Source organism: Rhinoderma darwinii, chromosome 11, assembly GCF_050947455.1.
Source record: "Rhinoderma darwinii isolate aRhiDar2 chromosome 11, aRhiDar2.hap1, whole genome shotgun sequence".
Lineage (NCBI taxonomy): Eukaryota > Metazoa > Chordata > Amphibia > Anura > Rhinodermatidae > Rhinoderma > Rhinoderma darwinii.
This window is the reverse complement of record NC_134697.1, coordinates 26,965,101-26,991,796: the sequence shown is the minus strand read 5'-3', so window position 1 is coordinate 26,991,796 and position 26,696 is coordinate 26,965,101. Positions and strand designations below refer to the sequence as shown.

At 41.7% G+C, this 26,696-nt stretch overlaps 1 protein-coding gene across 1 annotated transcript in view; it reads left to right on the top strand.

Moving 5' to 3' along the window:
* Positions 1-26,696, top strand: part of LOC142664175 (disintegrin and metalloproteinase domain-containing protein 9-like) — a 77,472-nt gene that overhangs the window by 45,266 nt on the left and 5,510 nt on the right. The window contains exons 9-20 of the mRNA XM_075843200.1: positions 938-1,009; positions 1,614-1,783; positions 3,605-3,689; positions 3,761-3,885; positions 4,568-4,739; positions 4,870-4,959; positions 7,511-7,706; positions 8,091-8,196; positions 9,276-9,450; positions 9,885-9,965; positions 17,073-17,178; positions 19,052-19,178. Coding sequence (XP_075699315.1) covers positions 938-1,009; positions 1,614-1,783; positions 3,605-3,689; positions 3,761-3,885; positions 4,568-4,739; positions 4,870-4,959; positions 7,511-7,706; positions 8,091-8,196; positions 9,276-9,450; positions 9,885-9,965; positions 17,073-17,178; positions 19,052-19,178 — 1,505 coding nt within the window. The remainder of the gene's footprint in view (positions 1-937; positions 1,010-1,613; positions 1,784-3,604; positions 3,690-3,760; positions 3,886-4,567; positions 4,740-4,869; positions 4,960-7,510; positions 7,707-8,090; positions 8,197-9,275; positions 9,451-9,884; positions 9,966-17,072; positions 17,179-19,051; positions 19,179-26,696) is intronic.

Here is a 26,696-nt window from a genome sequence, read left to right as displayed (position 1 = left end):
GGAGCAGGGACAACTTCTCCCCATGTGTCTTGTCTCTTTACATGTTTGTTAGGTGTGTCCGATTTACAACTTGTAGCCTGAACAGACCTTCCACTTACCTTAGAATCCCATTTCCTTGTAGACGTCTAAATGAGGGAATGGGGATAGCACCCCCTGTAGGTGATAATTTGTAGCAGTCATGGGGATGTCAATTTTCATTCCCTATATCCACCTACTGAAGCATGAGTCATTGAAAGGCTGGATTCACATGTAGCTGAATTGCTGCAGATTTTACATATGGATTGGCGGGCGGAAAATCTGCAACGGAATACATGAGCAGCAAAGTAGAGGACTTTTCTCAAATTACAAATTTCATTGACACGCTGCAGAATATTTCCACACAGAAATAGACCTTCAGTGTAAATTTTTAATTTTGCAGCATGTCAATTTCTACCACGGAAAGAGCAAGGATTCGTGGCAGATCTTCCCCATTGAAGTACAAATTCACAAGCAAATCCTTGTGTGGCGGATTTTGCTGCGGATATTCTGTGTATCTGCAGCAAAATTCGCAAGTCCAGAAAAAACCCCAACTATTTTCAACGTTTTAAAATAAAATATAATCAGGAGGCCGGGTGTACATAGATGAGAAAGGGACTAGGGATGATGTGTTGCTACGGGAGCGCCAGAGGAGGTGAGTATAGTCTTTTTTTATATACTCTTTCTGCAGTGGAAAATCTGCTTCAAAATCTGCACAATTCGGTGTTGATTTTCTGGAGGATTTCCCTGCGGATTCTAGGTTGGAATTTTCAATAAAAAAATCCAACCTGCATGGACATACCCTTAAAAAACAATTTTTATTGATATTGCCATTTTTGGGTCCAAAGCGTTCCCCTAAAAGCCATAATGTCCCTAAGGTGGTTATATCTTCTGTTATATCTTCTTCTATGTCTTCTTACAGTACCAGGCTGATAAGTCTAACACCACAGCAGTGGAAGTGGAGACCATAGAACTGGTGAATATTGTTGATGGGGTAAGTTATTTCATTACTTTATACCAACTAGAACATATGCCAAAGAGTACAAATATTGTATACATCAATGTAATAGTTATGCAAAGTGTTCACACATGCCTGAATTATTTTCAATGATTTGTCAGTAATTCTTGCGGCCAAATTTTAAAAAGGGTGTGTAGGATAACGGCCATCTAAAAGATGGTTCTGCTGACAGTTTTCACCCCCGATTCAGCCATTAACCAGCAATATCGCCTTAGCCACGCATGCATTTTCATTTTCTAATCTAGGTTCACACCACATACGGTCGGAACATTTGACGGCACCCTTTGCATACATATAGTTGCACTCCAATTTTAAAAACGTATACTGTGTGGTATACGGTACTTTTTTTTTTTTGCATACTGAAGTGTTTATTCGGCTATGTTTTTCAATACAGTTAAGACAAAGGTATGCCAACCCTAAATAAACTTTTTGGATATATGTCTGGCTAATGATAGTCTATGGCCACGTTAGATGTATAGAGAATTTCCTGCTGTATATACCAAGACATTGATCCCAAAACGTAGTGAGAACCTTAGTCTAATGTTGTTTCATTATCTAATGATGTCCTCTATGTTCTCAGATGTTTCGCCCCCTTAACATTCGTATAGTCCTGACTAATTTGATCACGTGGTCCACCGAGAATCCCTTTGATGTAAATTCAGGAAGCGCTGGGGATGTGTTGGGAAGATTTTCACAGTGGAGGGATGAAAACAAAAGCCTAAAGAGATGTGACATCTACCATCTTCTCATGTGAGTGATCACATATTTCTTAGATACAATGCCACTATCTGGACAACAGCAACATTGCTCATAAGCCAATGTCACACCCAGAGCTCTGGTCTTGAAAATGATATGCAGTCAGTGTCGGAATGGGGTGCCTAAGGGCCACCAATGGAATTGATTTCAGGGGCCCAACCTACAGTTACAACGAAATATTATCGGTTCATTTTTAGTTCTTGTGAACACGGGCACACGTGCATTTTGGCACCCAATATAGAGTGCACAGACAGAACTAAGATATTTAAAAACAGAGGGTCACTTTAACCCCATAATACCGAACCCCATTAATGCCCAACATGTTAAGGATTTTACACACCATTTTGGTATTCGAGGGGTGGTCCCATAAGGACAATGACTGTCTGTATGACCTATTATGGCATATGGACGTCATGGATGCCCCCCTTTCCCCGCCCGGAGACAATCCCTTTAGGGATGAAACAAATTTTTGTCTTTGCCTCCCCACATTCCATTAGGTCAAGCTTTTCAATTTTTTTCATAGACGTAAGGTGTACGAGGGCAAGTTTTATTTTATGGTGGAATGCATAAAAAATGGACTATTGTTTCTTTTTATGCCGTTCACTGTGCACAATGTTGTACAGGTCTTTACGATTATTGCAATATTAGATAGATAGATAGATAGATAGATAGATAGATAGATAGATAGATAGATAGATAGATAGATAGATAGATAGATAGATAGATAGATAGATAGATAGATAGATAGATAGATAGAAAGAAAGATAGATAGATAGATAGATAGATAGATAGATAGATAGATAGATAGATAGATAGATAGATAGATAGATAGATAGATAGATAGATAGATAGATAGATATGAGATAGATAGATAGATAGATAGATAGATAGATAGATAGATAGATAGATAGATAGATAGATAGATAGATAGATAGATAGATAGATATGAGATAGATAGATAGATAGATAGATAGATAGATAGATAGATAGATAGATAGATAGATAGATAGATAGATAGATAGATGATAGATAGATAAGATAGATAGATAGATAGATAGATAGATAGATAGATAGATAGATAGATAGATAGATAGATAGATAGATAGATAGATAGATAGATAGATAGATAGATAGATAGATAGATAGATAGATATGAGAGAGATAGATAGATAGATAGATAGATAGATAGATAGATAGATAGATAGATAGATAGATAGATAGATAGATAGATAGATAGATAGATGATAGATAGATAGATAGATAGATAGATAGATAGAGAGATAGATAGATAGATAGATAGATAGATAGATAGATGATAGATAGATAGATAGATAGATAGATAGATAGATAGATAGATAGATAGATAGATAGATAGATAGATAGATAGATAGAGCGAGCTGTTGCTCTGTCTTTCACCATACTTATACTTTCTCCATACTCCATACACTGAGGCTCAGCTTGTTCAGATTGGCTGCTGTGTATGAGCAGAAGCTCACCAGAAAGTTAGTGCATGGAAAGCTGAGATTCTAAACTATACACAACAAAGCCACTAATGACAAAAAGGAGATTATTATGTAACACCCAATCTGATTTAACCTAGCTGACTGATGTTATCCAAGCCATGACTCGGCCATTAAGAATGTGAGGGTGAGACCGTCTATTGCACATAGTGACGCTGCTATACTAGGAAGCATGGAAAGGTTTCACACTTATAACTGGGTACCTCTAAAAGGGCCGGCTTAACATTATATTTTACAGTCACATACTATATTATCTCCCAATCAATAATTACATTATATGCTTTATGACTTTCAGAGGGCACGGTGCTTACGGTAGTGTGGTTGGCATGGCATTTGTTGGCACAGTATGTTCACCAAGATATGCCACTTCCATTAGTGCGGTAAGTAAAGTTTTAAGTCTCAAGTGTTTGCACTTTTTTGTAAGACGCTTACCATTGATTTGTCTGTACAGTTCAGTGCTGGAGCCACTCCGCAGTCTCATGCCACTGTAGTTGCTCATGAACTTGGGCACGTCCTTGGAATGAACCATGATGATAATCGATGCCCAAACAACTATATAATGTTTGGTACAGACAAGTAAGTATTTCAAGTAGAAGACAATGTCAATATCTGTTATTTAATAATGTTTCATACATGTATTGTGGATAAGGGTCCTCTTACAGTGTCCAACATGGTCTGTGTAAACGAGCGCCGATCAACGAGACAGCTGGTTGATCGGCGCTCGTTTGCTTCTTTCACAAGAAGTTATGGATGGGGACAAGATGTCGTTACTCTGATCGCTCGTCCCTATACATGTCTATCATGTCGACAGCACATCTCCCTGTTTACACATGTGCTGCCGACAACGATAATATTTTCTGCTGTGTGACCAGCCGATAAACGAACATTTGCTCGTTCATCCGATGATCGTTGCCCTGATTACACAAGGCAATGATCGTTCACATGAACGCTCATTTCCCCGATAATTGGCCCATGTAAAAGAGCCTTAACTGAAAAAGCCTATTATCACTTTATCTAGTGGAACTTCTTCTATTATCATATAACCCTTTTATTAATCCCTATGGCTTTATACGTGTACACCATTGACACAGATAAGAACTATTTTATATATTGCACATGTTTATCAATTATTTACCTATACTATTTTATTCTGTGATAATGTAACGCTTGTTAATAGGAGCTTTTCATGAAGACTGAAACATCCAAAATTCTTAGACGTTGACTTTAATCCCGCCGATTCATTCATTTTCGTTTTCAGTAACGCTCAGACATTTAGTAGCTGCAGTGCCAATGATTTTGAAGCGCTAATCGTGAGAGGTCAAGGGACCTGTCTGCAAAACCCACCAGATCCAAACCAGGTGCTCAGTATACCTGTGTGTGGGAACAATGTAGTTGAACGCGGAGAAGAGTGTGACTGCGGATCTTCAAAGGTAATAGGAATAGTTAGAGTTTATTTGCACAGGTCGCTTTTGTCAAGATTTCGGAATTTTGTGTACAGTTTTGTCGCGCCGTTCAGAAACTACAAAAAGTGCATTTCAACTTTTGTTTGCTTTGCTGTAGGAATGCCAGAATCCATGTTGCAATGCTGCCACCTGCAGGCTAACTAGTGGATCACAGTGTGCCCAGGGATTATGTTGTGAGAATTGCAAGGTAAAAAGATCCAACTAAATAAAATGTTCTGCAATGACATGTGTTGTTTTGAACATGATTATTATTCAGTTGTTTCTAATGATTATTTACACTTTTTTGTGTTTTTTATTTTGTTTGTTTACATACATTGTAACATCTATACCAAGAGTTATATTAGTCCTGTTCTCTAACGAATGCTTGGAAAAAAAAACCTGTGCATTTAGGCTCTGTTCACATTAGTGTTTACCCTTTGTCGGGGTTCCCGTTTCTTTTTTACAGCAAGAATAGCGTAGTACTTGTCATGACATTTTTAGCCAATCACATGACAGATAAGAAAACCTGCTTATCTTGTAATTATTACAACATAACATTATTTCCGCTGTGCCTTTAAAGATCTGTCACTAGTAATGCCCTTTCTCCTAGCTAATCTAATAGGTGCTGTCATACTGATAATACTAGTGAAACTTTTATGTCCTAAACAACCCATATATATCAATGGTTCGTGTGAAATGAAAACCAAAATAACCTGATGAGAACCAACACGACCTGTAAAACTCAAATATAAACTTTATTGTTAAACATCGTTAAAAAATACACAAATAAATTTAAAATCGAGCATACAGCCTTCACAAAAAGAGAGGGATTCAGGAAAAACACGGTACATGAAATGGATATACAGTCTGTGTCAAGGTCTTTCATATAATGATATAGATTGTTGGTACATAACAATATAAATGAATCTTAGTAGCCATAAACAATAATCAAGTACACAGGTATGAACACATAGTATAATGAACAAATGTATGTAGTTATTTCTAAATAGGAAATAAAAATTGTGTCCCAAAACATTTATTATTTTAAAAGTTATGAGCTTTTTTCTAAATATGCAAATGAGGCTATACTTGACAAGTGTGAGGTAACAGCAGCGATTCTCCTGAGGTGGAGCTACCCCACGGCCTCTGACGCTGTCCTATCAGCATGAAGCTGCTTCACACAGTGTGAGAGACTGAGGCTGGAGGGAAGGGGGATCACTTCAAATAGCCATATCTCAGGCTGTGGACCACCTAGAACAGCAGTTCTGCTGTCATATGAAAGATGAGATTCTAATCTTTCAGCTGTGAAACAACCAGAGATATCACCAGTTGAATACACAGTCGGGAATGGAAGCTGTATACTATATGATCACATTGTGTTGCTGGGCAAGGAAGGGGGAGAAGCTGTAAGCTGATTGGACAGCGTCATACAGAAAACATTACACCACCCAGAGGGAAAAGAAAGAGACACCTCCTATTTGGCTATTAGAGTCACATTAGCATATTTAGAAACATAACTTTGCAAATAATAAAAGTTTTTGAAAAAATGTACACTGTAGTTATCCACATTATAGCGCCTATTAGATTAGTTAGGAGATAAGGAATTAATAAACTGGTGACAGATCCTCCTTAAGCATAATATACAGTTATTGGCAGCATAAAATATTTCTCCCTATACAACTAAAAGTTCTAAAATGTAAAGAGATAATCGCTTTCATTGTCCATTTTTCAATGTTAGTCCGCCCTACTCAAATAAATTACAACAACGTACCCCCGAGGCCCATTTACTGTGCGGCACCTACTGAAGCTTGGGGGATGCTGGTTCTCATTAAAGAGGCACAGCTGGTAGGGAGTCTTACAGTCTATGCCCTATGGGAAAAGTATGAAAATGAGCTCTCCTCCAGAAGAAGGAATACCATGTCTCTAGTGCCACCTATTAGAGGTAGCTTTCCTATAAGTCAATGTCCGACCCATAGAAGAGTCTTCAAACACGACTAGGGATTTTAGCCAAGCCAGAGCCTCCTCCAAACGGAAGAGAAACCCATCTGTAGATAGATGTTTCAGGGATTTTGCCCCTCATCAGTACAGAGCAGGGTGCTGACTGGTTAGGTGAGAGGACTTTCACGTAGCGCTCAAGGGTTTCTGGGAACATAGCCTGTAAGACTCCATACCAGCTCTGTCTCTTCAATGAGAACCAGCATCCCCTGAACGCTACATGAAAGCTCTCTCACCCAGCCAGTACCCTGCTCTGTACTGACGAGGGGCAAAAACCCTGAAACAGTTGTCTACAGATGGGTTTCTATTCCTTTTGGAGGGGATTCCGGCTTGGCTAAAATCCGTAGTCGTGTTTCAAGGCTCTTCTATGGGTTAGACAGAACCTATTAAAAGTACAGCCTGAGAAATGTGCAAGAACCCCTTAGAGCAATATGACGTGTACCCCCGGGGGAAATGTAGAATAACAGGCCGGCCATTCAAATAAATGCATGGATAGTCCTGGTCTGCAAGAGACTATCTTTATGAGAAGCCCCTAATAGAGGGGTTCCCAAGTGAAAAAGACATTCTATGACCTTCGTACAACCCTTTAAAGATTAAAACCAGAGTCATATTCAGACTATCTGGCATACACTATAAAGAGCGTTGATAAATATCACTGCTGCAGGAGAAGAAGGGGGAACTGTATGGATGCAATACATTTATTGTCCTTGGTCGTTTACAGCATTGCCTTAAACACTGTCTACTGATTTGTCTTTATGTTTCAGTTTAAGGTTGGAGGAATACTTTGTCGAGGTCGGTCAAACACATGTGACCTGCCCGAGTACTGCAATGGATCCTATGCCCTCTGTCCTGTTGACGTTTATATAATGAATGGTTACCCCTGCAACAATTCAGCTTCCTACTGCTATAACGGAGTGTGTCAGAACTATGATGATCAGTGTCGGGCTCTGCTGGGTGCAGGTAAACATTTACTTGTCACCTTCATATGTTTAAGGGGTTCTTCCGCCAAAGACTTTGATGCCATAAAAGTCTGATCAGTGGGACCGCCACAATCACTAAAGCTGGAATGCTCCATCACCGATCCTGGTGGAGAAGTTGGCACGCATGGGCGATCAGTCTCCATTAAAGTAAGTGGGAGGTACTGGAACATGCCAAGCAATGCGAGAACAGCCACAATCGGGAACGAGGACAAGGTACCCCTTTTCTTTGTTCTGTAGGGTTCCGGTGATTGGAAACCCCCACCAATGAGACTTTTAAGGCATCGCTAGTCGATAAACTTTTTTAGTGAGAAAACTTTTTTATGCAAAAGCTTTATAGTGATAATTGTTTATTTGTCCCACAAAGGTGCAAGAAAAGCTGCGGATATATGCTTTAAAAAGATAAACATAAAAGGAGATCAATATGGAAACTGTGGGGTCGTATCTGGAAAACCCCAAGCCTGTACAACAGCGTAAGTAGCTCTTTAAGAGTACTTATCATTGCAGAAAAATAAAATCACAATCACTCCTTAGGCAGCTGTAGATGTATATTACATGTAATGTAGCCAGAAATGCTATAAGTAACCTGTATATTTTGGGGTCTTCTCTTTTCCCTCTGCTGGTTTCTGTAAATTCGCTTTTGATCTCTCCATATTTGCTGAGTCGGGGGGCTATTCCTGGTGTGATGTCGGAGATGTGCTGTGTTTTAAGCTGGCAATACACATGAGATAAAAGTCTTCCGAAATGGACGATTTTGTCCATTTCAGCCGAATAACATTTTAAAAATTAACATGAACAATCAATGGTCAACTTCTGTCTAACAAAAATGTGATCGACCAGTTTGGAAAATTTTGGCTGAGGTCAGCATGAAACTACATGTGTATGGCATGATCGACCAAATTTGGACGATCATTTGCCACTTTGCGCACTTTTTTTTTAAGCGGACTCCCTGATTGGCCACTTTATTCTCTTCTGTTGCTGGTGGGACGATTCGTACGATTCATTATCCGCATACATCAGCTGTATCCCTCCTGCTGCTCCCTCTCCCCTCTCACACCATGCTGTCTCACACACAGTCAGAGAAACTGCAGCTGCATCCCCCTCCTCCCTATCTAGCAATTCCCAGGGATTTCTGTTGCTGGATATCTGACAGTAAGACTGGCCTCGTTTCCCATAAAAACCAATCAGAGCTCAACTTACATTTTTTAAACTGATCTTGAAAATTGCAAGCTGCACCGTTATTGGTTGCTATGGGCAAAAAACGCCAAATGTGGCATAGTATTCTAAGCAAAGGACCATTCAAATCGGTTTTCTCAGAACGTTGTGTCAGATTTTCAGTAACAGAAATCTCTGAGCAGCGTCGAAGGGGTTTATTCGTTCTATAGAGGTCTATTATTCTGGAAATTGGTGGTGGTCCAAGATCACAGATTTCCCCAATGTGATCTTCTCATATGTATCTACTGTGGGATATATCAGAAGATCATTCTGATTGGATTTCCTCTTTACATGCGAGATGCATGTCATGTTTGTACTGTTTTCTATTTTCATCTAGTGACAGTCTGTGCGGTAAACTACAGTGTGCAGGAACGTACGAGCAAAAACCGAACAGCACGATCATTATCACCAACTACAATGGGGAAAACTGTATTAGTGCAGACTTTAGCCTGGGCCCTGACGTGCCTGACCCTGGACTTGTCCACCAGGGAACCTCATGTGCAGAAGGAAAGGTCAGTTCTAATGTGACAACATCAATGCCTTATATTTGCATGCCCTTATTTTTAATTCATAGAAGAAAATATTATATAAGAGCAGATATGTCCTCAACATGATGTACACTGCAGTTTCAAATATACAGTTCTTAAAGGAACACTCCAGGCTAAACTGATGCAATCTTATGCAGGGCCTGAGGGGGCTGTGGATGACACAAGGATTTTCTCTTTGTGTGCTTAGAATCCTTGAGTCATGCACTATCCATTATCTGGACATGGTCCATATGTAAACGAGAATGTTGCCATTCATTGACGGCAGGCAGAGATCTTGAAAATTGTGAGCAGTTGAAACACAAAGTATATTAGAAGGTTGTATAACTTTTTATTGTGGAATAATTTAACTTGATTTACATAAGACCGGACTCACAGTGATCCCTTATGATTCTTGACAGGCTTGTGTAAACTATAAATGTGCCAATGCCTCCGCTTTAGGATTCAACTGCGACATCAAAGGAAAATGTAATGACCATGGGGTGAGTAATTTGTTCCATTTACCATATATATCCCCTATATAAAGCGATCATCCTGCCAGAATCGCTGCAACAAAGCCCAGCAGAACTCTAGGGGTGGAGAATTCTAGCTGGGGTGGCGGAGTATTTAAACTAGGGCTGAGGAGGGAGGTCAATGTAGAAAAAAAAGGGGTAGCCAGGTTAGAGAGGGGTCAGACTATATTGGTGGGGGGAGAAACAGAATGTGGGGAGAGGACTAGACAACAGGATAAGGAGATCCTTTCGTTACAAAACATCAGTGTAAATAAAAAGGCCCGATTAATGTCAAATCACATTTCTGATAATAAAAGTGAAAAACTGACAGGCAAGTTAAAGTGTATGTTCACAAATGCCAGAAGTCTAGCAAGCAAAATGGGGGAGCTGGAGGCCTTGATACTGGAAGAAAATATAGATATAGTTGGTGTTGCTGAAACATGGCTGGACTCTTCACATGACTGGGCTGTAAATCTACAGGGTTTTACACTTTTTCGGAAAGACAGGGCAAATAGGAAAGGTGGTGGTGTATGTCTGTATGTGAGAAGTGATATGAAGGCGAGTGTGAAAGAGACAATAGTGGGTGAAGACTGTGAGGAGGTTGAAACCTTGTGGGTGGAACTAGAAAGGGAGGTAAACACTGAAAAAATTACTTTTGGTGTAATCTATAGACCCCCCAATATAACTGAGGAGATGGAAGTTCAGCTATATAAACAGATGGAGCGGGCTGCACAGGCGGGTACTGTAGTGATAATGGGAGATTTTAATTTCCGGGATATTAATTGGTGTCATGGTTCGGCTTCAACTGCAAAGGGGAGACATTTCCTCAACCTGTTGCAGGAAAATTTTATGGGCCAGTTTGTGGAAGACCCGACTAGAGGTGAAGCTCTGTTGGATCTGGTCATTTCTAATAATGCAGATCTTGTTGGGAATGTCAATGTTCGTGAAAACCTCGGTAACAGTGATCATAATATAGTTACATTTTACCTATACTGTAAAAAACAAACACAGGCTGGGAGGGCAAAAACATTTAATTTTAAGAAAGCCAATTTCCCCAGGATGAGGGCGGCAATTCAGGATATAGACTGGGAAGAACTAATGTCAAATAATGGAACAAATGATAAATGGGAGATTTTCAAATCTACTTTGAGTTATTATAGTGCAAAATTTATTCCTACAGGTAACAAGTATAAACGACTCAAATTAAACCCCACATGGCTTACACATTCTGTGAAAGGGGCAATACATGACAAAAAAAGGGCATTTAAAAAATACAAATCTGAGGGTACAGCTGTAGCCTTTGTAAAATATAAGGAGCTTAATAAAATCTGTAAAAATGTAATAAAATTAGCAAAAATACAAAATGAAAGGCAGGTGGCCAAGGATAGTAAAAAAAATCCCAAAAAATTCTTCAAGCATATAAATGCAAAAAAGCCCAGGTCTGAACATGTGGGACCCCTAGATAATGGTAATGGGGAGTTGATCACAGGGGATCAAGAGAAGGCAGAGTTACTAAATGGGTTCTTCCGCTCTGTATATACAACTGAAGAAGGAGCAGCTGATGTAGCCGGTGCCAGTGCTGTTAATATATCAGTTGATATACTGAATTGGATGAATGTAGAGATGGTCCAAGCTAAATTAAATAAAATAAATGTGCACAAGGCCCCGGGACCAGATGGGTTACACCCTAGAGTTCTTAAAGAGCTTAGTTCAGTTATTTCTGTCCCCCTTTTCATAATATTCAGAGAATCTCTAGTGACTGGTATAGTGCCAAGGGACTGGCGCAGGGCAAATGTGGTGCCTATTTTCAAAAAGGGCTCTAGGTCTTCCCCGGGTAATTATAGACCAGTAAGCTTAACATCCATCGTGGGGAAAATGTTTGAGGGGCTATTGAGGGACTATATACAGGATTATGTGACAATAAATAGTATTATAAGTGACAGCCAGCACGGTTTTACTAAGGACAGAAGTTGTCAAACTAACCTAATCTGTTTTTATGAAGAGGTGAGCAGAAGTCTAGACAGAGGGGCCGCTGTGGATTTAGTGTTTTTGGACTTTGCAAAGGCATTTGACACTGTCCCCCATAGACGCCTAATGGGTAAATTACGGACTATAGGTTTAGAAAATATAGTTTGTAATTGGATTGAGAATTGGCTCAAGGACCGTATCCAGAGAGTTGTGGTCAATGATTCCTACTCTGAATGGTCACCGGTTATAAGTGGTGTACCCCAGGGTTCAGTGCTGGGACCCCTACTATTCAACTTATTTATTAATGATATAGAAGATGGGATTAATAGCACTATTTCTATTTTTGCAGATGACACCAAGCTATGTAATATAGTTCAGACTATGGAAGATGTTCATGAATTACAGGCAGATTTAAACATACTAAGTGTTTGGGCGTCCACTTGGCAGATGAAGTTTAATGTAGATAAATGTAAAGTTATGCATCTGGGTACCAACAACCTGCATGCATCATATGTCCTAGGGGGCGCTACACTGGCGGATTCACTTGTTGAGAAGGATCTGGGTGTACTTGTAAATCATAAACTCAATAACAGCATGCAGTGTCAATCAGCTGCTTCAAAGGCCAGCAGGATATTGTCGTGTATTAAAAGAGGCATGGACTCGCGGGACAGGGATGTAATATTGCCACTTTACAAAGCATTAGTGAGGCCTCATCTAGAATATGCAGTTCAGTTCTGGGCTCCAGTTCATAGAAAGGATGCCCTGGAGTTGGAAAAAATACAAAGAAGAGCAACGAAGCTAATTAGGGGCATGGAGAATTTAAGTTATGAGGAAAGATTGAAAGAATTAAACCTATTTAGCCTTGAAAAAAGACGACTAAGGGGGGACATGATTAACTTATATAAATATATTAATGGCACATACAAAAAATATGGTCAAATCCTGTTCCTTGTAAAACCCCCTCAAAAAACAAGGGGGCACTCCCTCCGTCTGGAGAAAAAAAGGTTCAAGCTGCAGAGGCGACAAGGCTTCTTTATAGTGAGAACTGTGAATCTATGGAATAGCCTACCGCAGGAGCTGGTCACAGCAGGGACAGGAGATGGCTTTAACCCCTTTAGGACACAGCCTGTTTTGGCCTTGTGGACACAGCCTATTTTTTAAAATCTGACATGTGTCACTTTATGTGGTAATAACTCCGGAATGCTTTTACCTATCCAAGCGATTCTGAGATTGTTTTCTCGTGACATATTGTACTTTATGTTAGTGAAAAAATTTGGTCGATAAATTCAATATTTATTTGTGAAAAACTTCAAATTTTAGCAAAAATTTGCAAAAATTTGCATTTTTCTAAATTTAAATGTATTTGCTTGTGAAACAGATAGTAATACCACACAAAATAGTTACTAGTTAACATCCCCTATATGTCTACTTTATGTTTGCATCATTTTTTTTCACGTACTTTTATTTTTCTAGGACGTTACAAGGCTTAGAACTTTAGCAGCAATTTCTCATATTTTCAATAAAATTTCAAAAGGCTATTTTTTCAGGGACCAGTTCAGTTCTGAAGTGGCTTTGAGGGCCTTATATATTAGAAAGTCCCCATAAATCACCCCATTTTGAAAACTGCACCCCTCAAGGTATTCAAAACCACATTCAGAAAATATTTTAACCCTTTAGGCGTTTCACAGGAATTAAGGCAAAGTAGAGGTGAAATTTACAAATTTCATTTTTTTTGCCGAAATTCATTTGTAATAAAAAAAAATCTGTAACACAGAAGGTTTTACCAGGGAAACGCAACTCAATATTTATTGCCCAGATTCTGCAGATTTTAGAAATATCCAACATGTGGCCCTAGTGTCCTAATGGACTGAAACACAGGCCTCAGAAGCAAAGGAGCAGCTAGTGGATTTCGGGGCCTCCTTTTTTTAGGAATATATTTTAGGCACCATGTCAGGTTTGAGGCGGTCTTGTGGTACCTAAACAGCCGAAACCCCTCCAAAGTGACCCCATTTTGGAAACTACACCCCTCAAGGCATTTTTCTAGGGGTATAGATAGCATATTGACCCCACAGTTTTTTTGCAGAATTTAGTGGAATTAGTCTGTGAAGATGAAAATCACCTATTTTTCTGTGGAAACATAGAATTTTTTCATTTTTACAAGGAATAAAGGAGAAAAAGCACCCCAAAATTTGTAAAGCAATTTCTCCCGATTACGGCAATACCCCATATGTGGTCGTAAACTGATGTTTGGACCCACAGCAGGGCTCAGGAGGGAAGGAGCGCCTTTTGGATTTTGGAGCGCAGATTTTGCTGGATTGGTTTTCAGTGCCATGTCGGGTTTGCAACGCCCCGGAGGGACCAAAACAGTGTAAACCCCCCAAAAGTGACCCCATTTTGGAATCTACACCCCTCAAGGAATTTTTCTAGGGGTATAGTGAGATTTTGGCCCCTCAGGATCTTTTTTAGAGCTAAGGTGACCAAAAAACAGCGATTTTGGCGCTTTAAATTCTTTATTTATTACAGCGTTCACCGTGCGCAATAAATTACGTTTTAATTTATTCTGCCGGTCGGTACGATTATGGCGATACCATATGTGTATAGATTTTTTTACGTTTTGCAGCGTTTGCACAATAAAATTAAGTTTCTATAAAATAATTTATTTTCTGGGACACGCTATTTTGAGCCGTAACGTTTTTATTTTTTCGTCAAAAAAGCTGTGGGAGGTCTTGTTTTTTGCGGGACGGGTTGTAGTTTTTATTGGTACCATTTTGGGGTAAATGCGACTTTTTGATCACTTTTTATTCTATATCTTGGGAGGGGTGGTGACTAAAAAATAGCGATGCTGACAGTTTTCCGTTTATTTTGTTTGCGGCGTTCACCGTGCGGAAAAATTAACATTATAGTTTCATAGATTGGGTCGTTACGAACGCGGCGATACCAAATATGTGTACTTTTTTTTTAACGTTTTCATTTTTTCCCTATAATAAATGACTTATTATAGGAAAACAAAACCTTTTATTTTTACACTTTTATAAAAAAAATTTATTAACTTTTTTTTACTTTTTACACTTTATATTTTTGTTTATTAACTTTTCTTTTACTTTTTACACTTTCTTTTTTTGACCTGCAGCTCTGATCGCTGCTAGAATACATTACACTACCTAGGTAGTGTAATGTATTCCAACTGTCAGTGTGACGTCACAGTCACTCTGACAGTTGGTCTACGAGGATCAACAGAGGCTGATCCTCATAGGCTGACATACATGGCAGACCTGGGGGCCGTTGTCTGGCCCCCGGGTGCCATCACAAGCATCAGAAGCCCCCACGATTGCATGGGGGCTGCTGATGCGCTACAAACCCGCTACATGCGGAGATCGCAATCGAGCCCCGCATGTAACGGGTTAATTGCCGAAATCAGCGGCGATGAGCCGCTGATCGGCAACACTGGAGAGTGTCAGCTGTCGGGGACAGCTGATCTCCAAGTTCCCGATGCACACTGTCGCCGACAGTGTGCATCGGGAACGGCACAGTGACTTTCTGTCACTCTGACAGGAAGCCTATCAGGACCAGCCGAAGGTTGGTCCTGATGGGCTTCTGTCCATGGCAGACCCGGAAGCCATTGTTTGGCTTCCGTTTGCCATACTAACTATCGGCAGACCCCGCGATTTCGGACGGGGGTCTGCCGATATGTTAGAAACCCCTAAAATTCGGCGATTGCACCCGATCGCCGAATTTAAGGGGTTAATGCGCCGAAATCAGCGGCAAAGGACCGCTGGCCGGCAAGAGGGGAGTGTCAGCTGTCGGCGACAGCTGACCTCCTGGTTCCCGGTGCACACTGTCGCCGACAGTGTGCACCGGGATTAACTCAGTAACTGTACGTCCTCGTGCGGGAAGTAACTTCCCGCAACGACGTACAGTTACGTCCTGGTGCGGGTAGGGGTTAAAAAAGGGTTAGATAATTTCCTAGAACAAAAAAATATTAGCTCCTATGTGTAGAAATTTTTCCTTCCCTTTTCCCTTCCCTTGGTTGAACTTGATGGACATGTGTCTTTTTTCAGCCGTACTAACTATGTAACTATGTAACTATGTAACGCCACGTAGAAAAAAAAACACTTTAAAAAAACTGCACCAAACTGCAATGTGGAAACAAAGCCATTCCTTAAACAGGACATAGGCTCGGACCAGCTGCAACTTCTTCTGTTTCCTTGTGGTTTCCTGTTCTGGTAATTGCACGTTGCACCACCATTTTATTGAGTTTGTTTTGCTTCTAACCCGTACAAGTACATTCACATCTCGCAGAACTGTGTTGGTTTTTAGTGCAAAATTTTGCAGGAAAAGTTCAGTACAATGCAAGTAAAAAATGTGAAAAACAATATACTTGGGTAACCTTGCCCCGGTCATTCATATAGGTCATGCCCCAAACCTAACTCCTTTGAATTAGGTTGTAATATCAATCCCCAAAATTAATTTAGACCCCCAAATTGAATATAGATCCCAGACTTAAACCTTTTCGGACCGGATCCGCAGTTACTTACCTCTCTGTGCCCCTGCGGCATGACGCCTTCACTCCTGCGAGACTCGCTTGCACTTCCAAGAGAGATTATGCTGTGGAAATCAGAATCAGATTTGTGAAAATTGGGTGAAATCTGCTGCAAATTCCCCAGTAAAATGTGCATGAGAATCCGCATGATAATACATGCATCTTTTTTGGGGTACAATGCGAAGGAGACTGTACGGGGGCACATAGAATCCCTGCAGCTTCGTAGTATGTAATGCCTCTAGGGGGTATACCTCTGTGATACGGCATCCAGTGGAGCATGCCACATTTATTATTTATGAAATCATAGGCTTACGGTAGTAGAGTAAGGACCCAGAGAAATCTATGGGTGTCCTATTATGTCTTTTGTACAACTTGAAGGTTATACAGAGCGCAATACGACAAGAGGCCTAACCCTGACCTGAGTAACACAGTACTGTGTCAGTCAGAGCTACAATGGTAGGACGGATGGTGCTTACCAGGACAATTCCCAGTGTAGCCCTAAATGACTGTCTGTCAATCAGTGGTGTATGTTGGTTTTCTCAATCTGAACTGATACTAATGACATTATGTTAATTCTTCTTTAACATTAGGTGTGTAATAACAATGGGAACTGTCACTGTGATGATGGCTGGGCCCCCCCGTACTGTGACAGATCCGGCTATGGTGGCAGCATTGATAGTGGCCCTACACACATTGGTAAGTAAGAAAGGGCTAAGTTGGCTAACTTAGGCCATGTTTGGCTGGTGCAAATGTCTGCAGAAAAATTCCGCAAGACGTCTCCATCAAAGCTACTATAAATCCGTACGCTATTTTTGCATTCGAAATTCCACATTAAATTGAAATGGAGGAAATCTGGTAAATATCCACACGGGATCCATGACTGAATCAGAATTCTGTAGCTTGGAAATTCTGATACATGACCTAAAATCTACACCGGTATGTTTCTGCAGCATTCCCCCCAAAAAACTGTGGTATCTATGGTTCAGAATCTGTGAGGACACTCTGCACCAAATCCGTAGAGTGTGAACCCAGGCATATACTCTCTGGCAATACCACAATAGTGATCTGGGATAAACCCACTCCATTTGTTACGCATTTTAGCGTCTGTATTATGGCTGTAACACCGGGCCCCCCACCCGGTGGTTCAACTGAACTCAACTCAGATCACCAAGGTCCAGGTATTGCGGCTCTAAGGAAAACACAGAAAATGTCTAATGCAAAAATGCAGTCGCATTACAGCTGTCTCGATGTGGCTGCAAAACCGCATTGAAGCCGTGAAGTGTGGCTTCACATGTAGCCGACTTTCATAAAAAAAAATCTGCAGCGAATCTGCACTAAATTGTTAGGATTTTAGTGTGGGTTTCCCTGCGGCGAGAAAAACCAAATACTATACTCACCTTCCCTAGCAACGCTTACCCTGTCCCTCACCGGTCTCTGTGCGCCCGGCCTCCAGCGATGACGTGTTGTCACATGTGACCGCTGCATCCCGTGATTGTCTGCAGAGGTCACATTTTGACACAACACGTCATCGCTGGAGGCCAAGTGTGCAGAGACTGACGGGGCCAGGGAAGAGTTGACACAGGGGCGCCAGGGAAGGTAAGTATAGTGTTTTTTTTATTTTAAAATATCTGGACTTGCAGATTTTGCTGTAGATCCACAGGTAATAGGATTTGCTTGTGTTGTTTTTCTTCCCTATTGAATTCAATGAGGAGAATCTTCAACAAATCTGTGCCCCTTACACAGCAAAGATTGACATGCTGCAGACTTAAAAATCTGCACCGGGGGTCAATTTCTGCACAGAAAATGTCTGCAGCATGTGGATGAGATTAGTTTAACTCTCATCCATTTAATGCTACTGTATTTCGCTGGAGATTTTCTGTCTGCAAATCTGGATGGAAAATCTGCAGCAAATCTTCTGCATACGAACGTAGCCTTAGGCTACATGCACATGTTGCGTATTTTCAGTGCGGTTTTTACATTTTGATGTGTAAATGGCGTTTTCATGCTGCGTGTTTTGGTGGGATTTTCCTCTGCACCAGGCAGATATAATTCGCAAATGAAAACGCAAGATAAATTGACATGCTGCAGATTCTAAAATCTGCACCGTAGGTCAAATTGCGTGCGGGAAAGTACCGCGGCGTGTACATGAGATTGCCTGGAATTTCATTGTCTATGCTGGTACTGTATTACACTGTGGTTTTGCCGCACACAAATATGCGTGGCAAAACCACACGTGGTATGCATCGTGTGCATTGACCCTCCGGGTACAAAGTCTAAGTAGCAGTCACCTTGGGACTAATGATTGTGTTCTATACAAGGGCACACAACCTGTTGATATGTAGCTATTCTGCAACTACAAGTCCCAGCAATGTTTATATACTGGTGTTTACAAGCAGAGACTCCAAATCCACACGGAGCACAGTGCCACCAACTGGGATATATGATGGGTTTCTTACTTTCTCAGGAGGAGTCATGATTCGTCAGCGCTGAGACACGTGATTGAATCTGCCTTGTGTGTCTCCAATTTACTAACAGCAATCTGATCATTTTATTTCTTATGTCTTCCCAGACACCTCCTTACGTGATGGACTGCTTATCTTCTTCCTGCTAGTTCTGCCAGTCCTCATCCTCATAGTTGTGATGTTCATAAAGAGAGACGCAATTAGAAGGAGGTTTTGCCGGAAAAGAAGACACAGGTATTTGTATTAACCTGACATTGCGACATACATAGGTGTACACAGAAATCCTAGGGCCCCATAGCAAAACAGAGTGCACCCCACCCACACTGAGAACTCCATTAAATATATTATGTGTTTCTCAAAGTTAATGTCCAACATAACGTTTTTAGGTCCATATTGATTGCATGTTATACCAGGATTAGAGGGCGCTGTTTTTCTGACTTGATAAATAATATAATTCTGGCTGCATACAGACACCACTAGGGGGAGCTAATTGCAAATGGATTTAAACAGCTAGTATTGAACTGAATGGGAGCTGTATAAATCTTCATGCAGTGAGCTCCCACTTGTGGCAGCTGCAGGTATCCACTATGATAGTATCACAACAAGTAGAGGAAGCACTTCCTTTAATGATTGGCCATCTGGTTTGGAGTAATAGTTGATCTTGAAAATCCAATCAAATTCAAAAAATTTAATTCTCTATGCGCTTATCCTTTTCTTTAGAAATGCTGGTGTCTATATTTCTTTTAAATGAGCACTTAAAGAGTAACTGCACTTTCTGCAAACTTTTGATATGTCATATAGACATATCAAAAGTTTGGATCGGTGGGGGTCCGAAAGCTGAGACTACCACCATCGCTGAAACGAAGGTGCAGTCATTTCTGAGCAGGTTTTTAAGAGATCAATCAGCATCTTCAAACATCCTACTGATTTTTTTTTATATTGTGTAATAACTATAAGGGTCAGTTCACACTACGTGTGTTGCATAAATACTGTGGATTTTCTGCAACAGAATTTGTTGCAGAAAATCCGCAGCAAATACAGTAGCAGCAAAGTGAATGCGATAAAACAAATGTCATCCACACGCTGCGTAAATACTGAGTGGAAAAAACGCTCAAATTTTATTTATCATTTTATTCCGCAGCATGTCAATTGTATTTGCGTAAACGGTAACTGGTGAAGATCACCTGTCTCACTAGAAAGAATAGGTCAGGAAGACCACATGGGTGTACACCACCGTATATTGCTGAATATTAAAGGGAAGGGAAAGAGAAAGATGTGGTCTAAACTAAATGGTAAAATAAGTAGCTTTATTAGGTATGCATTAAAATAAATGTTAAAAGTCCATTGGTGCAAACAGTATATGTGAGTGACCCCCCAACTCACATACCTGGGCCTGAAAAGGAATTAGATATTGTATGAAAGATGCCACTAATTGTAATGTCAAGTGATTGTACTACCGCTGTTGAGCACTAGGTGGCACGTGTCACTGCACTGAACTGAGAGAAATAGCTCCCGATGAGCCACTAGCACTACCATGCGACTGTACTGCAACACAGTGTGAACATGAGCTTGCTGTTTACGCCCTCCAGTTGAGGTCTCAGTGAACCAAAGCGTAAGCGTGTGGCGCAGTAATGGCTGCAGAGCTGTCACTTGTATAACAAGGTAATCGCCATACTAAATGACAGAGGGCTGTGTGATGGTAGAATTGATTTTATTATGAAGCAAAGGAGTATATACAGGTGTTGGGTAGCAAGTAGGAATGGTTGAAAACTGCTCGTGTTTGTATATCACATCTGCAGAGCGTGACAGTGAATGAGTCAGGGCAAATAACCTGCCACACCATCACACAGAGCTGCCACGGCACAATTTAAACAGTTTCAGGCAGCTGAATCTCCACGCCGCCGTCCCTGGCGACAGAGCAGTAGCGTGGAAAACAGCCGGGGTTGCCTAGCTGTGGCCGCGCTCAGCATCAGCTGAGAGGCGGTGTCACAACACTCTGCCAGAGTGTGACTCAACTGTCAGTGGAGTCAAACTTAGCATGTGTACTGTTTCTCAGGGCGGAGCAGTGCCTCCAGCGCTGAGAGATCAAAGAGCCCCGCAGGACAAGCTGTCCTGCAAGGCAATAGCCCTATTGTGCACGGGGTAGGCGCCACTGACGAGACCGCACGGTGAGTTCACCGGCGGTCAAATGGAGCGTAGCGGCTGGTGAGAGCTTACACCCAGCTGCTCGGGAATAACAGCAGGGTGTGCTGCGCTGACAACACACTCGTGCTGTGAGCCCAATGACGAGACCGCACGGTGAATTCACCGGCGGTCAAATAGGGCGTAGCGGCTGGTAGGAACTAACACCCAGCTGCTCGGGAATAACAGCAGGGTGTGCTGTGCTGACAACACGCTCGTGCTGTAAGCTGAACAGCCGACTGCTGTCAGCAGTGCAGTGGAAGCAGTTGATAGTGGATTAGCCTAGGTATGGCAGCTATGGCCCTGTTTGCACCAAGGAGACATTAAGATATTGGAGCACCCGACGCGCGTTTCGCCAGCATTCTGGCTTCTTCCAGGGGTGGGAGGCCGCCATTGAAGTGCCCTATAAATAGGGTCCTTCCTGATTGACAGTCTCAGAGACCAATCAGAGACCTCAGTCTCGACTGGTATAATATGGGTAGGATTCTCTATAAATTATTACGAGAAATTGCAAAAATTATTAGCAGGACACCATGACTGCAAAAAACTATGACAGGTTGATGGAAAAATAAAGAAATAAGGAGGATATATATTGAATTTTTACTTTCTAAAAAAACTGTCATTTTAATTTTATTATAAATTTAAAAATAAAATGGATTGTATATTGAATGGCATGTAAATCCTATGATGGTAATGACGGTATACCTCGGACAGCGGAGAAGAAGGAAAATATATATATATATGAATATAAATTGAATGGCAGCACGAGAAGTATATACTGATATAAATCTATTACAGAAAACATCCGAAGCCAAAATTTTCGTTGAGTCCAAATGGACTCACTGTTTTCATGTTGAAAATCCATTCACTTTCCTTTTTCAAGAGTGCTTGGTCTAAATTGCCCCTTCTGATGCCCATGCGTATTTCACACAAGGCCCAGCCTTTGAGGGTTGTCCAGTTGGAATTGTGAACATTCCCGAAGTGTCTGGCTATAGGGGTTGGATTAAATGGCTTATTTTTGATCCTGAAGTCCTGCTCATTTTTTGCAAAATTGATTATGGAGTTAATGTGCTCACGGATCCGTATGCGCAGTTCTCTCTTGGTTTTCCCAATATATTTGAGACCGCATGGGCATTCGAGGCAATAAATTACTCCAGAGGTGGAGCAGCTCATATGGTCAGAGATCCGATGGACATTACCAAAGGCATCTGTGAACTCTCGTTTGTCCACTAGTACCCGACAGGCTCTACACATTTTACAAGGGTAGAAACCAGGATTAAGTACTGGCCTATTCTTGCTTGTTCTTGAAAAATGACTCTGGACCAGAACGTTTGAAATGGTCTTGCATTTTCTGTATCCCAGAGAGACCCTACTAGTGAGAAGGTTGTTGAGTACTGGGTCACTCAGTAAGATGTTCCAGTGACGGTTTAGAATGAGTGTCATTTCATCCCAACAGTCATTAAAATCAGTGACAAATCGTGGTTGAGACCGTTCTGTGTTAGTCTTTATTTTTGGAGTCAGCAGGGTTTCCCGATCTGTCCTCAGCGCCCAGTTGTAAGCTTTCTTGATGTTCCTTTTACTATAGTTCCTACATAACAGTCTGTTCTTCAATTCTGTTGCCCGAGTCTTGAAGAGCTGAAAGGTGGAACAGTTTCGTCTGAGCCTCAGGAATTCTCCCTTTGGAATGCCTCTGATGGTGTTAATGGAGTGAGCACTTGTGGCATCCAGAAGGCTATTGGTGGCTGTTTTTTTGCGATAAAGATCTGTCTCTATTATGCCCCGCTCGTTGGCAAAAAGCCTAACATCCAAAAAGGGAATCGACTGATGGTCATATGTTAGGGTCAATTTGAGGTTAAAGTTGTTGGTGTTCAACACCTCTACGAATTCTTCAAGTTCCCTAGGAGAGCCATTCCAGATGAGTAAAATGTCATCTATGAATCTGCGCCAGATATTAATCCTGGAGGTAAAATTCTCCATTTCGGGACAGAAAACGTGACATTCTTCCCACCAACCCAGATACAGGTTGGCAAAGGTGGGTGCCACCGCTGCTCCCATGGCTGTTCCTCGTAGTTGCAAATAAAACCTGCCATCGAAAAGGAAATAATTGTGTTTCAAAATAAACTTTAGTGCACGTAGGACAAAATTCTTCCGAGATGGATTATAGCCCTCCTTTCTATGCAGGAAAAATTCAACCGCTGCACAGCCTACCTTGTGGTCTATGCTCGTATAGAGGGACTCCACGTCGCAAGTGGTGAGCCATTCATCCACCTCCAGGGAACTACCATTCAGGTCTTTGAGCACCTGCATGGTATCCCTGGTGTGGGAAGGTAACTGGTATACTAGTTCACGTAATTCTTCGTCTAACCAATGGTTACATTTTTCGGTCAGATTACCCACACCAGAGACAATTGGTCTCCCTGGGGGGTTAATGGGATTCTTGTGCACTTTTGGGAGGAGATAAAATGTTGCGATCCTAGGGTGCTGTACCTTCAAGAAATCCCTCTCTCGAGCAATAATAGCCCCCTCTTCAAAACCATCTTGGATCATCTCATTATATTCCTTTAAGAATTGTTCAGTTGGGTCGCCCCAGAGTGGACGATAACAGGCTTTATCTAGTAGTTGCTTCTTGGCTTCCAGTAGGTATTTTTCTTTGGACCAGATGACAACATTGCCCCCTTTATCTGAATTCTTAAAGACAACGTCTTCCCATTGACGTAATTCCTGGAGTGCCCGTTCTTCATCTGGACTGAGATTATGAGAAAGCTGTTGCCCAGATAATGACAATAGATCCTGGGATACTAGGTCAACAAAGACTTTGATGGCCGGGCAACCTTCTAAGGAGGGCATGGTAAGGGTTTTGGACTTAACCTTTGATTTTTTATGAGAGGTGGTCAGAGAATCAAAAACACCTTCACATTGTTGGGTAGAATTTTCCAACAACAGTTCCTCTAGGTCTCCCAGTGTGTTTATTTCTACTTCTGAAAGACAATCCAAGTGAGCAGTATTTGACTGTCCCCCATTAATGATCTTATTTGGTCTATTAAACATTTTTTGGTAGAACAGTTTCCGCCCAAAGAGGTGAAGATCCTTGATTACGGTGAATTTATTAAGCTTCGTGGTTAGACAAAAATTAAGGCCCTTTCTAAGGACTGATAGTTGGGGACCCGTGAGGACATGACTAGAGAGATTGATGACTCTCAAACATTCCTCACTGGAATTTGTGTTACTATGAATCACTTTTTGTAGGGTCTCTGAGGTTCCTTCCTCCGTTGTTGTGAGCCCCTGAAACCCCACCTCCCTCTGTCCCGTAAAAAAGGCACCTCGATGGTAGTGTTGTCAATGTTTCTATTGGGATTTCTACTCCTGCTGAATTGTCTACCCTGGGTTGACTGTGGATCTGATTCCGGGTCTGATATATCTGTCCCATCTGTGCCTGTGTCAGAAAACTCATGTGGGTCCAGCGTCTCTTTGTGAGTTTGTATGTTAGTAGGTCTCCCAGTTTTGAACCTCTGGGATTTTTTCTTTCCCCAGTCATATATATCTCCTCTGGAGTAGTCTCCCTTGTCTCGTGAGAATTTCTTCCTTTTCCGGTTTTTAATTTTAACTTCAACAGTATCTATATAATCTAATGTCTTTTTGAAAGCCTCTGCAAACGGTGTAGAGCCCTCATACTTCTCCAAGCTGGGTGTAAGTACTGTAAGGTCTTTCTCTACCAAATTAAGAATATGGGTTTCGTCCTCAATAAGTATGCCCATAAGTGTATTGGAACACACTGTAAGGGCTGATTCCCATTTCTCTTTGAGTCCTGGTTTGGACAGTTCGTATGAGGGAAAGAGTGGGATACGCAGGCCTCTTGAGATAAGGCCCTGTTCTAGGTATTGTTCCAGTGTTATTTTGGTCCAGGTGGATTGTACCTGCCTTATCTGAAGGTTTTTAAAATTTTTAATGAGATCGTCCATATGTAGCTCCATTGATTGTGTCTCCTGAGTGTAAGTTCCACTATCTGAAAAAATACTGCCAACATCCTCCTTCTGGCGTAACTGTCTCTGTTTGAGTTGGTCTATAATGCTCGTCTGAGCCATGGTGTCCTAGAAAAATTGATAAGTGGATATGGTGATCGGAAAGTGTCCAAGCAGGACACGGTAGTATATAGTAACTGGTGAAGATCACCTGTCTCACTAGAAAGAATAGGTCAGGAAGACCACATGGGTGTACACCACCGTATATTGCTGAATATTAAAGGGAAGGGAAAGAGAAAGATGTGGTCTAAACTAAATGGTAAAATAAGTAGCTTTATTAGGTATGCATTAGAATAAATGTTAAAAGTCCATTGGTGCAAACAGTATATGTGAGTGACCCCCCAACTCACATACCTGGGCCTGAAAAGGAATTAGATATTGTATGAAAGATGCCACTAATTGTAATGTCAAGTGATTGTACTACCGCTGTTGAGCACTAGGTGGCACGTGTCACTGCACTGAACTGAGAGAAATAGCTCCCGATGAGCCACTAGCACTACCATGCGACTGTACTGCAACACAGTGTGAACATGAGCTTGCTGTTTACGCCCTCCAGTTGAGGTCTCAGTGAACCAAAGCGTAAGCGTGTGGCGCAGTAATGGCTGCAGAGCTGTCACTTGTATAACAAGGTAATCGCCATACTAAATGACAGAGGGCTGTGTGATGGTAGAATTGATTTTATTATGAAGCAAAGGAGTATATACAGGTGTTGGGTAGCAAGTAGGAATGGTTGAAAACTGCTCGTGTTTGTATATCACATCTGCAGAGCGTGACAGTGAATGAGTCAGGGCAAATAACCTGCCACACCATCACACAGAGCTGCCACGGCACAATTTAAACAGTTTCAGGCAGCTGAATCTCCACGCCGCCGTCCCTGGCGACAGAGCAGTAGCGTGGAAAACAGCCGGGGTTGCCTAGCTGTGGCCGCGCTCAGCATCAGCTGAGAGGCGGTGTCACAACACTCTGCCAGAGTGTGACTCAACTGTCAGTGGAGTCAAACTTAGCATGTGTACTGTTTCTCAGGGCGGAGCAGTGCCTCCAGCGCTGAGAGATCAAAGAGCCCCGCAGGACAAGCTGTCCTGCAAGGCAATAGCCCTATTGTGCACGGGGTAGGCGCCACTGACGAGACCGCACGGTGAGTTCACCGGCGGTCAAATGGAGCGTAGCGGCTGGTGAGAGCTTACACCCAGCTGCTCGGGAATAACAGCAGGGTGTGCTGCGCTGACAACACACTCGTGCTGTGAGCCCAATGACGAGACCGCACGGTGAATTCACCGGCGGTCAAATAGGGCGTAGCGGCTGGTAGGAACTAACACCCAGCTGCTCGGGAATAACAGCAGGGTGTGCTGTGCTGACAACACGCTCGTGCTGTAAGCTGAACAGCCGACTGCTGTCAGCAGTGCAGTGGAAGCAGTTGATAGTGGATTAGCCTAGGTATGGCAGCTATGGCCCTGTTTGCACCAAGGAGACATTAAGATATTGGAGCACCCGACGCGCGTTTCGCCAGCTTTCTGGCTTCTTCCAGGGGTGGGAGGCCGCCATTGAAGTGCCC